Consider the following 14,515-nt stretch of genomic DNA (forward strand, 5'->3'; position numbering starts at 1 on the left):
TGTTGATGATGAGTGGGGAGATGGCTGGGAGACAGTTTTTTATAAATGTGGATGGGATGGGGTCCAGAGCACAGGAAGAGGTTTTCATGCCCATCATGACTGTAGAAAGAGACGCTGAAGACATGGGAGAGAAGTGAGACAGGGGCTGAGTGGTGGAGGGGGGAGAAACAGGTGGGGAGGTGGAGGGGGTGGAGGAGGTGGTCAGGTTACTGTAGATGGTCTGGATTTTGGATTGAAAAAATGAGAGGAAGTCGTTGCACTTAGAGACTGTGAAGGAGTTGGAGATGTTGTCACTGGGTTTGAGAAGTTTGTTGATTGTGGAGAAGAGAGCCTTTGGGTTGGAGGAGTCGGAATGGATGATGTTGGAGAAGTAGGTGGAGCGAGCTGAGTTGAGGGCATCCTTGTATTGGTGGAGATGATCAGTGTAGGCGAGTTGATGAACAGTTAATCCGGATTTCTTGCAGAGTCGCTCGAGTTGACGTTTACGGGATTTCAGTTTGCGGAGTTCAGGGGTGTACCAGGGTGCTGAGCGTGCGAAAGAGACTGTTTTGGTTTTGATGGGAGCCAGTTGATCAAGACAGGAGGAGAGTGTATGGTTGTAGTAATCCACGAGGTCTGAGGGGTTGTCGGTTGACGGGGGAGGGGAGGCGGACATCTGAGTGGCAAGAGAGGCTGAGAGGGCAGAGGGGGAGATGGATCTGATGTTGCGGAAGGATATTTTGCGTGCTTCTTTGGGAGTGGGGATGGGGGTGTTGATGTCCATAATGATTGCCAGATGATCAGACACGTGGAGGTTGAGGCTGGAGAGCTGATTTATGGTGAGGCCGGTGGAGCAGACGAGATCGAGGGTGTGGCCGCGGGCGTGAGTGGGGAAGTCGACGTGTTGAGTGAAGTTGAGGCAGTGTAGTAGGTCCAGGAATTCAGCAGCGGGTTTACAGTTAGGATCGTTGATGTGGAAATTGAAATCACCCAGGAGGAGAACAGAGGGAGAGATGGAGCAGAGCTGGGTCAGAAAATCCGAGAGATCCGAGAGAAAGGAGGGGTTTGGTTTGGGGGGGCGATAAATGACAGCGGTGACAAGAGGAGTGGGGCCAGGTAGTTTGAAGGCAGCGTGCTCAAATGACGGAATGACAGGAATGGGGATGGAGGTTGCTTTAATGTCCTTTCTGTATATTGCTGCAACACCGCCCCCCCTCCCCTCAGCACGAGCTTGTTCCATGTAGGTGAAGTTGGGGGGAGTGGCCTGATTTAGTGAGAAATAGTCCAGGGGTTTGTGCCAGGTTTCTGTTAAACAGAGGAAATCCAGATTATTGTCCGTTATAAATTCATTCAGCAGCAGGCTTTTGTTGTTGAGTGAGCGGGTGTTGAACAGAGCCAGTTTCAGGTGGTGTTGCTTGGTGATTGGCTGAGAGGACTGAGGAAGTGGACGGAGATTGGACAGATTCACATGCTGTTTGTTGTGGTGACGTAACGAAGTTGCAGGACGGCAGGAAGACCAGAAGGAAGGAATGGAGTTTGGCAACGTGAAGTTGTAGGAAAACATGCGTCCTGAGCGGCTGTGTGGAGGATGGTTTTGCCAGGGTGGACCAGGCGTCGGACGCGGGTGGTGGGCCGCGGCGGAGTGGAGCGGCGGCATGGTCCGGGTCGAGAGCGGTAGCTGGAAGCTAACGAGAGCTAGCGTCGAGGAGCGGAGGGTCCGGGTGTAGAGGAGCGACGAGAACCCGAGGAATATCCACAGGATTAGCCACAGCATGCTACATCCAGCAGGTAAGCTTGTTGAGGAGGAGTTGGTGGTGGCTGAGGACGGAAAACAGCGGTGACCAGTAAAGGAGTAATGGCAGAGTAGCGAGCAGCTAGCTAGTTGCTTTAGCCGGTAGTTCAGAGCAAAACTTACTCGCGAGGGCTCCAAGAGGAGCCCGCAGCGGAGAGAAGACAGTTGCGGTGTACACGGGAGAAGTTAAAAGTTGTATCAAAACTTACCGGCAGAGGCCCAAATACTGGGCCTGCTGCGTTGGAAATGCTTCGGTATGTTTGACGTGAGCGGGTGCCAGGGATACACAGACCACGGTTCTGCTGCGGTGTCAGGAGGACACCGCAGCAGTTGTTGTGGTTTTATTAATTCTTGAACACGCTTGAGATATTTGAATGTTCCTGACGTCAGCGGCGAGGCGGCTCCGCCGTCTGAATCCTGATGCCGACGCGCCGACGTTCCCGTGAACCCTGTGCTCCCTGAGAACTTGGAGCCTTCGCGGGAGAAGCAGTTGACGACTGGCTCTGTGGTTTCTGCCTGATTTGAGAGGACTCTGAGTTCAGACCTCAGGCCTGACCACAGGAATGACCCTCAGAGCCATCAGGTTTACTTTAGCCACCTGTGGGAGTCGGCACTTCAGGCACGAATCACTGACATTTCTCTCTCGCCCTGCCAGAACCCAAACACGCCGGCCTCCGTATTCACTCTGTGTTCAGACGGGGCTAAGCATTCGCAGTGTTTCCGTTCCATCCCGTCATTCTTCACCATCTCAAACCTGACCATTCCAACGGTTTTACCAGCTTCCTGTAACCCCCACGATGGTGGTGAACGACGGATTGGAGGACCAGCAGGAAAGGTTCATTAATAACCGTCTGACAAGGCCGACTTGGACTTTCTCCTTCTTACTTTGCCACAGTGTCGCTGGTAGGTAGAAGCTTCATATCATATTGCAATGTCATTTGGGCAAGTACCTTCATGAGCAACCTCAACTGTACCTTAATCCTGCAAAAACGTTTTATCAAAATTATTACATTTTCCAATAGACTTACTAGATCCACCCCATTGTTCCAATCCCTAAGTATTCTCCCTATTTCTGCTGTAAATGTTTATCAGATTTGTCTTTTTGTCTATCAATCCATCCACAAGCTACTTCCAACCTGTTTTCATTCTTTATTTCAATTCAATTCCCAAATTCATCACTTTAATACCAGGTCTGCAAACAATCTCCATCCCACCTTTTTCAGGACTACTTTTTCCCAATTTTCAGTTAGGGTCAGAGGTTCCTCTTTATTGGAACACCTCACCACTCAATATTAGAGAACGCTCGAGTACAAATAATTTCAAAAAACAAATCACAACTTTTTTGCTAACCCAGCTTAGCAAAGCTTAACAACTAATTTCCAGAACTTCTCTGCACATCCTCATCAGATTCCTGTCTTTCTAGTAATTTAGCTTATTTTCCTTAGTTGTCCTATGTTTTACATATCTCTGTAGATACTGTTTGTTTCATTATAGGAGGAAACATCAACAAGCCCTTATGGGTTTTTTTGGTTCCTCCTGCACATTTTCTTGTTACATTGTATTTCTTTTTTGTTGTTTCCTTTTTTTCTACATACTGTTTGTCTGAATTTTTGGCGGTTGTATATTTTTTTTACGTGCAAATAAATAAATAAATATATTTATATATAAAAAAAGCTTATCTTTCAAAGTGCACGTCAAATTCCTGGGCTGTTTTAGCCTCTAGTATTCAAAAGTATAACAAGCAGTAAACTACCATTGTAGTACAAACCATGACAACCATACTACCCTCAAAGAAACCTTTTAAGGCCACTGTTTTTCAAACTTTCACCTGAAATACAATGAAATGAAACAATTCACTGGAAGAATGCGTACACATCCGTACCATGCTGCATTCCTGGATGTTTCCTAAAAAAACTAGTACCGTATTTTCCGCACTATAAGGCGCACCTAAAAGCCTTAAATTTTTCTCAAAAACCGGCCGTGCGCCTTATATATGATCATTACGGTAATTTCTGTTACTGTAGTCAGGGGGATTGTGGGTAATGTAGTTGGTGTCGCTGAAGTAACGGCACTAAAACGTCAGGAATCGTCACAAACGTTCAAAACAACAGCAGCAACGCTGACTCGCATAATGGCGACTTTGACGAGATGGAGCAAAGCTGGTTTTTATTTTGTTAATAAAGTTTGACATACGGTGCTTTTCTTCTTGTTTTTTTTTTTTTGCATTTGCTGTAGGATTTTGTAGCATTTCCTGTAGCAGCTCCATCAGGTAGATACGTAACTCAACCCCAGCCACTATAGTCGGTTTTTTACCATATATTTAGTGCGCCTTATAATGCGGTGCGCCTTATAGGCTATATGGAAAAAGCTTTAAAATACGTCATTCATTGAAGGTGCGCCTTATAGTGCGGAAAATACGGTAAAACTCACAAGGCACAAGCTGATGTATCTTCAACTGGCCAAATGTAGAGCATAAAAATGCGTATCCTCACCATTCCAGCTCTCCTGGCGATGACCGTGTGGAACTGGCCGTCAGAAACCTTCATAGCGGTCGTTAGTTTGTAGGTTCCACTGCCCAGGTTGAAGGAGAAACGCATCTGTCCCTCGATGATCTCCAACGCCAGGAACTCGGCCTTGTCTCCGGTCTGGTTGTCGTGGTTGTACATGAGCAGCGCGTTGCTCTTCAGGGTAGCAAACTTGATGTATATGTAGTTGTTGTTGGGATCCAGGGATGGAAACTCCATGTAGGAAAGTTCCTCAAAGCCGTAGCTGTTGAGCTCACAGTGTTTGCCGAAAACCCCTGAGGACCAAAGACCAAAGGATTAATCAAAGGGGAAGCCGCTGAATGATTGATGGTTCCGCTTTGATAAGATTATCAACAGTTAAAACAGAAATTTTAAAGAGTGATGTTCTGCTTATGTTGAACAAAGCAGATGTTACATCTCTCAGATCATCATATTGTAAAAGAATCATCAAAAAGTTGCAAATGTCTTATTTTTGGGTCACATTTTGAGGCTTTTTATGAGGACAGAAATACACAGCATGGAAAAATGGAAGCACAATGACAATGTTGACATTTAAAAAACTGATCAGGGAGAAAAAGGAGGAAAATAATCCATATTGCTTTTTAAATTGACCAAGGCTCTTTTAGCGCCTTGAAGATTTCCGATCGCTACTTACCGAATGGGCAATGACAGTAATATCCGTCCACCCGATTCTGGCAGGAACCGCCATTAAAACAAGGGTTACACTCACAGTGATTGATGATGGAATCACACGTTTTTCCTGGGTTCACAGAACAACACAAATTAAAATGGATGTGGTGGCAACACGACACAGAAACACTCATGCAAGCTTTTCATCACCTCACAGCTGAGAAAAAAAAACTGCATAAAAAACAAAATAAACCATGTCTTAAAAATCATGTCATAAAAATACTTTGAATATGAAACAGGAAGCTGTGAGTTTGATCAATCATGTGCAAAAGTTCCTCCTCTTTAATTGCTTTTTGTGTGTGTGTTTTAAAAATAATGACCACTCTTTTGGTAGTTGGTCTCATCATTTGGCAAATACAACCTCACATGACCCTCAACCAGAGCTGGGTAATAACGAGTTACATTTACTCCGTTACATTTACTTGAGTAAGTTTTGGGAAATGTTGTACTTTTAGGAGTAGTTTTGAATCACTATACTTTTTACTTTTACTTGAGTAGATTTGTGAAGAAGAAACTCTTACTCCGCTACATTAGGCTACGCTGAGCTGTTACTTTTCTTTTATCCCTTTTATCCACGTACGCGTCAATCTCATGACATCACTGGGTGATTCTTTGGGAAAAATGTTTGTTTTTGCATGTTTTGTCACATTTACACAGACTCAAACACACACAGAGTTTCTATGAGTTCATGCTTGTTCTAGTTCTGGTTAAAAAAGAAAAGTACAAATTATTTTATTTATTTTATTATTTATTAAAGTACTTGAATTTACTTTAAGATTACTTTAATTTAAGCAATTTTTTATTAATTTTAATTTATTTTATTATTTTATTGATTTAATTTGCCTGAAGATGATTATTTTGTACTTTTGTCTGTTTGAATGGTTGTGTTAAAAAAAAAAATCAGACGTTACTCAACAGTTACTCAGTACTTGAGTAGTTTTTTCACCAAGTACTTTTTTACTTTTACTCAAGTAATTATTTGGATGACTACTTTTTACTTCTACTTGAGTCATATTATTCTGAAGTAACAGTACTTTTACTTGAGTACAATTGTTGGCTACTCTACCCACCTCTGCCCTCAACATATAATTATGTAGCAAAAATGAGGCCAAAAAGATCAAAATAATAATGCAACTGCTTCATTTCAGCACAAGGCTGAGCTCTGGATCTTCACCAGGCCTTTCCAAAACCTTGATACCTAAATTTTTTGCTTATTTTGATGCAAATTTGCATGTCGTTTTTTGCTCTGTCACATAACTCATGTCACACTTTCAGATAGGTTTAAGATGTTGGACAGGTGGCCCCACAGCTGCCTCCAGAATATTCTGGAGGAAGCTGTGAGACGTCCATGGTTCATGACTGTCCCGTGCAAAACAACCCCAAAACATCACCTTAATGCTTGGCAGTAGGTATGAGATATTTTTGCAATGTTTTTCTTGGTTTGGTGGAAAGTATTCAGGCCAAAAAACTCCACTGTGGTCCACTTTCTGTCCATGGGACATTATTCCAGAAGTCGTGTGGTTGGTTCAGATGTAGTTTTACTAACCTCAGTTGTGCTTCTGTAGTCTTTTTATAGATAAATCTTTTTCCTGCCACTCCTTCCAAATAAAACTGTACTTATTCAGTCTTCTAATTGCGTTGCCATGGACTTTAACACTTAACACGTTCAGTGAGGCCTGCAGAGTCTGCAATGTGGTCCTTGGGTTTTTCTTAGTTTAGCAAAGCATTGTTTGGCCCCGGGATACGTTTGAAAGGGCTCTATTGTTTCCAAAGCTTTACACTAGTGAATAACCCTTCTCACTGAAAAACTGTTTGCAGAACTTTTTGAAAACTATTGCTCATGTCTTTGCCTCTTGGCATTGTCTTAATACACAAATTAATGTTGCAGACCAGCAAACTACCAAAAGTAGGCCAAAAAAAACAAAACATGGCGGACATTTCTTATTTTTTAGTGAATAAAATCAATATTTTGAGTTAGTTTCTGCATAAAAATGCGTTTTGATTAAATTTCTAGCGAGAAATATCTATTTTACTTTCATAATATTCACTCAGTGAATGTACATAATCACTCGCTTGCCCGTTGTTGCGTTGTATCTTCTGATGTCGCCAGAATAAAGGCTGATTTATGGTTCCGCCTTACACCAACACAGAGCCTACGGCGTAGGTTACGCGGCAAATTTCTTAACAGGCGTTATTTGGATAAACTGAGCCCAGGTTGGGGATCTTAACGGTTACTTTTATGCCTGAAAAAATATTAAAACTTAATAAAGTGGCATATTAACAGCGCTACAGCAGAAATTAAAGCAGCTTTTAGCTCTGGGCTTCCTGATATGGCCTCAGTTTACCATCTAAGATCCTAAGGAAGCAGTAAGAGGGTACTTCATATTACCCCCCTTATTTTTCACTTTGACTTATTCTTTCTAAATACCGGTAAATAACATTGCAGTGAAAAGTTATGTTGTTGGTCATATGAGGTTATATCTATCTCATATTAAGACGCACTAGGATCAGCTGAATTTGAATGTTTTTGTACCCAAAAAAACAAAGGATTAAAAGAGTGTATACTAACTTTTGCACATGAATGTATATGTGATGCTATCCAGGAATTACACATTGCCTATCCAGAATGAAGTCACTTCATCCACAATATCTTGAAACTTTCATAGGAAAAACTAAATGATCTCATTTAATTCTTCCCACTAAGAATAATCAGCCTTTCTTCCTCACTTCACTGCAAGATCAAATTGCTTTCTAATCAGCCTGTCCTTTTTTTTTCTCCTTCTTTATTTTTCGCTGTGCAGACGGACAAACAGCTGAAATCTACATGAACGGCTGCCACACATGCATGCAAACTTCAGCGAGTTGAAAGGTTTAATTGCACGATAAGGAATGTGACACTGATAATAAAAATAACAGACATAAATGATGCGTGGCACATGGTGCAATGGACAAAGACTGACAGTGAACTTCGGAAATATATTTAATACTGTAAATCCCAAGACAAGTTGCTTAATGGAGATGGATTCTACTGCCAAAACCGGTCCGGGGAAAACAGGAAGTTGAGAGTTCAGTGTGAGGGCATGAAAACTACTGTAAGTCAGTAGGTGCATTTCTGCAGGAGGGTCATTTATCTTGATGAAACCTACAAAGATGTGGTCATTTTTTATCGTCATAATAAAAAGGGACAGTAATGACTTGACTTGAGGCAAATCGCCTTCTGCAGGCTGCGATGAAAATGTCTTTCAGATGCTGCACACAGAGCTGGACATTATACACGATCCCAGTGATTGCTCTAAGTATTTCCACTTCAGATCCACCCCCCTTTTATCAAAGCTAATAACGTACTGTATTCATTATTTTTCCAAATAAAAATAACTGATTTGATCTTTTTATAAAGCTGCTCATTTATCAAACAACTCAAAACCCAACCACATGTGAAATCCTTGATTAAGAGGCCTGTATATGCAGTTGGATTAGAAATGTGTCTGTGTGTGGTCATATTTTGCATGCGCATGAAGGAAATGTGATACTGGTGAACTCTGTGTAGCCAAGACACAACTTCTGAATCGGTTAAGCCTCGTATCATCGTTTTTATTAAAGCAAACATGGCAGGATGATATGCATCCCAGCTGATACCCCCCAACTAGCAGCCTAAAAATCAAACTGTTTTTGGCAGCTCTGCTTAAATGCTATGGCTACAACACCTCCTGGAAACAGTCACAAGCAAATATTTTCATTGGATCTAAAGCCATGTTTGTGAGTACATTATCATGTGTGTGTGAGTGTCCCCACATGGTTTTTCCAGGCCTTGAATGAGTAATTGCAAGGGCATAAAATGTGACTCCTGTGTGTGTTGTACCTGCAAATCCGGATTTACAGAGGCAGTTGAAGCCGCCGGGGAAGTTCTGGCACAGTGCCCCGTTCTTGCAGGGATTGGAAAGGCATTCGTTGACATCCCTCTCGCAGGCCATCCCAGTGAAACCCTCTGGACAGGTGCAGGAGAACCCCCCCACCAGATTGTGGCAAGTGCCGCCATTGTGGCAAGGCGACGGCTGGCACTCGTCGATGTCTGTCTCGCACAGAGCTCCCGCGTATCCCGGCCTGCAGCTGCAGGCGTAGGGCTGCAGCGGGTGGTTGGAAACCAGGATCACAGGGACACTTTCTTCTATCTTCATGTCAGGCCCGACACTAAGACGCCGCTTGCAGCTGCCTCCGTTCTGGCACGGGTTATGTGTGCACGGATCATGGTCCACCGCATCTATTTGAACCCCGCTCTGCCTATGTAAAACGTCTTTGATACTCTGAAAGAATGTGGCCACGCCACTGGGGTTCACATATTGTCCGTGGCCCCTTTTCACAGCTGCCATCAGGAAAGTCTGATTGTTGAGCTCAAACGCTCCGTAGAGCAGGACACCTGTGCCTAGTCCAGCTAGCTGAGAGTTGGCAATGCGTAAGAAGCTGAGGTAGTGATTCGTAAGAAAGCTTTTGACTCCTTCGGAGTGGAGTCGGATGAGAATACTGTTGTCCACGGTGGCATTGGTGAAGCCCATGAAGAAGACTTTGGCTGTATTACTGACTGTACCGTGGACACCATCGCTGCTGCGGATGGTTAGTTCAAAGGTCCCGTCTGTTGATCGGGCTTTGGAGTTGAGGTTGCATGTTCCCGACGGGATGCTAAACAGACCGGAGGCTGGAGAGACAAGTGAGCAATGGAACCTGTCATGGATGTCAGGATCTTGGGGTTTAGCGTTTCCTAAAGCACCTCCAGAGAACATGTTTCCGAAGTAGTGGACGAAAATCTCCATGTTGCGTGGCTCCGAAGGGTTGTCATTCTGATCGTTAATTTTGACATGAACTGTTCCCGTGGAGGACATTTGAGGCACGCCAGAGTCCTTGATCACAACATAGAGGTAGAAGTCACTAATCTGTTCTCGGTCGATCTCCCTACTGGTGCTCAACACCCCAGCTGAGCTTAGGCTGAAGTAGCTGTTAGCCGAGCCCGAGCTCATGAGGCTGTACAGGTAAGGGCCTTGGTTGGGCGGTAGATCTGGGTCAGAGGCGGTCAGGGTCGTGACGGGAGTACCAGCTCTCTGGTTCTCCATTACTTCAGCGTAGGCGGTTACCAACGTTGGACCATTATCATTGATGTCTTCCAGATTCACAATGATGGTGGCGCTTCCGGTGGCAGGAGGTGAGCCAGTATCCACGGCAAGAACGGTCAGGTTATACACGGGAGTTCTTTCTCTGTCCAGCTCTGCAGCCACAGACACCTGTCCGGTTTTTGGGTTGATCGTAAAAACGTTTTTATCAAATTCAGGAGCAATGGTGTACGAAAATCTGCTCCAGCTCGGAACTGAGTCCGAGTCCTCGGCGCTCACGAAGGTGACCAGCCCACCAGGCGACAGACCTTCGCTGACTTGCACGTCGTACAGTTCTTGGGTAAAAACGGGTGGATCGTTGGCATCGAGGATAGTTATATTCACAAACACTTCGTCCATATCCGCCCCACGGATGCTTCCTGCGTTCTTTGCCAGCACCTTTAGTGAAATCTTTTCCTCTTTCTCACGGTCTAGAGTACCTGTGACATAAATCTGACCCGTTTTCCTATTGATGCCAAAGCCCTTCTTTCTGCTCCTTCCAAAAATGAGGTAGTAAACCACTCCGTCCCGTCCTTGGTCTCGATCACTGGCGAACACTTCCCCGACCACTGTGCCTCTTGGAGCCGCTTCAGAGATCTCAAAGTAGTACTGTTTGGAGACAAAGCGGGGAACGTATTCATTTGCTCCCTTTAGCTGAATGTTGACATTGGCGAAGCTGCAGCGCTCTTCGTCTGGGACATTGAAGGCCTTTACTGTTAAATGGTAGACTTGCTTGGCTTCATAATCCAAGAAGCCCTGGGTGGTGATTGTGCCCGTGTTTGGGTCGATGACAAAGAGATCGCTGTCCGACGACTGAATCACATAAGCCATGACAGCGTTGGCTCCCGAATCGCCGTCCGTGGCGTTCATTTTGACCACCGTGGTGCCACTCGGAACGTTCTCCTGCACAATGGGGAAGTTACTCGTCGGGATCAAACACAGGAGGATTGTCGTTCACATCGGTCACGTGGACCGTAACGGAGACGTAGCTCGATTTTGCAATCCAGCCGCCGTCTGTGGCTGAAACTTTAAGCTCGTGTTGTTGCTTCTCTTCAAAGTCCAGAGGCTGGGCGAGGGATAACACTCCAGTCTTACTATTAAGTGCAAACAGACCCTTGTCATTGCCTGAAGTGATATTGTACGTGATAAGGCCATTCATATCTTTATCTTTGTCTCTGGCAGACAGAGTCCTTATTGCTGTTCCCACAGCAAGGCTTTCAGGTACGGTAGCTGAAATTTGGCTTTGTGAGAACTCAGGCGTGTGGTGATTTTCCTCTGTGACTGCAATTCTCACTGACGCTTTTGCTGACAAAGGGGGGTTCCCTTTGTCTCTCGCAGTGATCTCAATAAGGAAAATTTTATTCATATCAGATGTGAGCGACGAGGCAACGGTAATCCAGCCACTTGTTTTATCCAGTTTGAATTTAGCAGAACTGTTTCCACCTGTTATGAAATGCTCGACCTCTGAATTAAGGCCAAAGTCTTTTTTGTCATGAGCCACAGCTCTTATGAGCCTGGTGCCGACTTTGACGCTTTTGGTGACGGGAGTGAAGTAGCTCGTCGAGTCAAACTCGGGAGGGTTGTCATTACTGTCTACAATGTTCACAATCACTGTCGTCTCACTCATCAGAGGCTTGACTGCTCGGTCTGAGGCCGTGACGATGAAGCTGTGGCGATTTATATTTAAACTACTGGCACCCGTGGAGTTCTGATACTTCAACTGCTGTTTCACGAAAACCTCCCCGGAGCTGGCGTTGATTCTGAAATATTCCGACTGGGATCGTATGAAATAGAAGATCTTGCCGTTGAAACCCTCGTCGGGATCCGTGGCGGAGACCTGTGTGACCACGGAGCCGACCTCCGTGAGCTCCGGGTAGTCCAGGTAGTAAGACGGCCGGCTAAATCTGGGAGCGTTATCATTAATATCCGTTATGAATATAGTGACATCCGTGCTTACGGTCCAGCCGGAGTCGTGCGCGGCCACTTTGACGATGTAGTGATCCGTGTCCTCTCTATTGAGGGGCCTGCTGATGGTAATGTCCCCCGTGTTTGGGTTGATATTGAACGGGATGCTGGTATCTGTGATTGAATAGCGGCTAATGGCGTTGGAACCGGCGTCCTCATCCGTGGTGGTGACTCTGGTGACGGTGTAGCCCACTGGCGCATTTTCTGCCACCGTGGCGCTAAATATCTTGGAAAACCTCGGGGCGTTGTCGTTCACATCCAGGACGTTGATCACGACCTTGACGGCCGTGCTTTTGGCCGGCGAGCCGCGGTCGGTGGCTTTCACGTTCAGAACGTACATCGCCGTCTTCTCCCGGTCCAGCGGCCTGGTGCTCCGGATTTCACCGGTGGCCCGATTGATGCTGAAGCTGTTCTCTTTGTTGCCGTCGACGATGGCGTATTCCAGTTGTCCGTTAGTCCCTCTGTCCAGATCCAGAGCGGAGACCATCAACACCCGCTGAGGGGAAAGATTCTCCAGGATCTCAGCGTGGAACGGATCCTTATCAAACACCGGGTGATTGTCATTCACGTCCAGCACCGTTATTTCTAATTTCTCATAGGAGGAATAAGGTGGAAAGCCCTGATCTCTGGCCTCGACCCACAGGACGTACTTCTGAATGTGCTCGTAATCCAGAGGATGTCTGATGGACAACTCGCCGGACAGCTGGTCAATGTGAAAGGCGTTGTCCAGGTTGCCGCTGGCGATGTAATACGACAGCGCTCCGCCCCTCTGAGAAGTCCCCGTCACCGTGGTGACGATGTGATTGCTCGGCTGGCTCTCCGGGAAGGTGAAAGTGCGCTCCCTCAGCTTGATGACGGGGAAGTTTCCTCCGGTCACGAAGCGCACGGTCACCGTGGTGGCGTCCGTTTTGGGATTAGCGCCGCCGTCTTTTACCCGGACTGTGAGCGTGACTTCTGAGCTTCCGGTCAGCCTCTCGTTGGCGGTGATGGCCCCCCGTACTGGGTCGATCTTGAACTTCTCAGAACTACGGCCCATCAGTGAGTACTGCAGCTGCGAGTTGGAACCGGAGTCCTCGTCCGTGACGGTAACGGCAAAGACCAAGGACCCTGGACACAAGAAAGGACACTAATTTAGTTTATAACCACTTCACCTGCACAAAAACATGCTTATGGAATGAAATAACATAAACCTTTCGAGGAAAGGGCATACAGTGAGAAGAAAAAGTATATGAACTGCTTGGAATTAACTGGTTTTCTGCATTATTTGCGATAAAGCGCAATACTCTTCCATCCTGAAGGTCATTCAAATCAAATCAAATCCAACTTTTTTTATAAAGTATACAGGACTGTCTCAGAAAATTAGAATATTGTGATAAAGTCCTTTATTTTCTGTAATGCAAAAATGTCATACATTCTGGATTCATTACAAATCAACTGAAATATTGCAAGCCTTTTATTATTTTAATATTGCTGATCATGGCTTACAGCTTAAGAAAACTCAAATATCCTATCTAAAAAAAATTGAATATTCTGGAAAACTTAATCTTAAACTGTAAACCATAATCAGCAATATTAAAATAATAAAAGGCTTGCAATATTTCAGTTGATTTGTAATGAATCCAGAATGTATGACATTTTTGTTTTTTTAGTTGTATTACAGAAAATAAAGAACTTTATCACAATATTCTAATTTTCTGAGACAGTCCTGTATACTTTCGTGTATATATATATATATATATATATATATATATATATATATACCTTAATCCCTTAAAACGTAATCCCTATCAATGTTAAAACACAATCAAAGGTTAAAATAAATGTCTGGATGTTAAGTTTTCCCTTTTCCCTTTTTGTGGTATACGTACTCCAGAGTATTCTTCATGAACAATTCAGCTTTTTCTCAGTACCATTGCAAATTGCATTTTCTTCCGTGGTTTTCTGCCAAGCACACCCTGCCTGTTCAATGACTTATACTTGGAAAACTCATGAAAAGAGATGTTTCCAGGTCTAGTGACGTCTTCAAGCCTTTAGCTGTTACTTGTGGGTTCTGTCTCCCATTTATAAATAGTTAATGGTCGTTAATTCGACTCTGGGTGTACAAACAACTCCAATTAGCCTTTGTTAAAGTAATTAAACTATCATTTACTTTTTCCACCTGCACTGTGAATGTTTAGTGGTTGGGTTTATTATTAAAGATGCAAGACATTATAAAAGTCATCATCTTATACACATTGTTTGCCTTTTTTATGACAAATAGATGTATGAACTCCAAACTACGGTGGCCGAGACCCGCCATTGCTGAAAGCCAACGCTGCAAAAAAAAAGAAACGCTGCTGCAAATAAAATAAATGCTGCAAATATAAAGAAACGCCGCTGCAAATAAAAAAAACACGCAAATAAAAAAGCCACAATGGAAGTGAATT

General features: G+C 44.4%; 1 protein-coding gene across 1 annotated transcript in view; it reads right to left on the reverse strand.

Annotated features, from left to right (window-relative positions):
* fat4 (FAT atypical cadherin 4) overlaps nucleotides 1–14,515 on the reverse strand; it is a 157,810-nt gene that overhangs the window by 32,787 nt on the left and 110,508 nt on the right. Inside the window, 4 exon segments of the mRNA XM_061726489.1 lie at nucleotides 4,264–4,571; nucleotides 4,952–5,056; nucleotides 8,846–11,045; nucleotides 11,047–13,196. Of these exon segments, the coding sequence (XP_061582473.1) occupies nucleotides 4,264–4,571; nucleotides 4,952–5,056; nucleotides 8,846–11,045; nucleotides 11,047–13,196 (4,763 nt within the window).

Source organism: Cololabis saira, chromosome 7, assembly GCF_033807715.1.
Source record: "Cololabis saira isolate AMF1-May2022 chromosome 7, fColSai1.1, whole genome shotgun sequence".
NCBI classification, from domain to species: domain Eukaryota; kingdom Metazoa; phylum Chordata; class Actinopteri; order Beloniformes; family Belonidae; genus Cololabis; species Cololabis saira.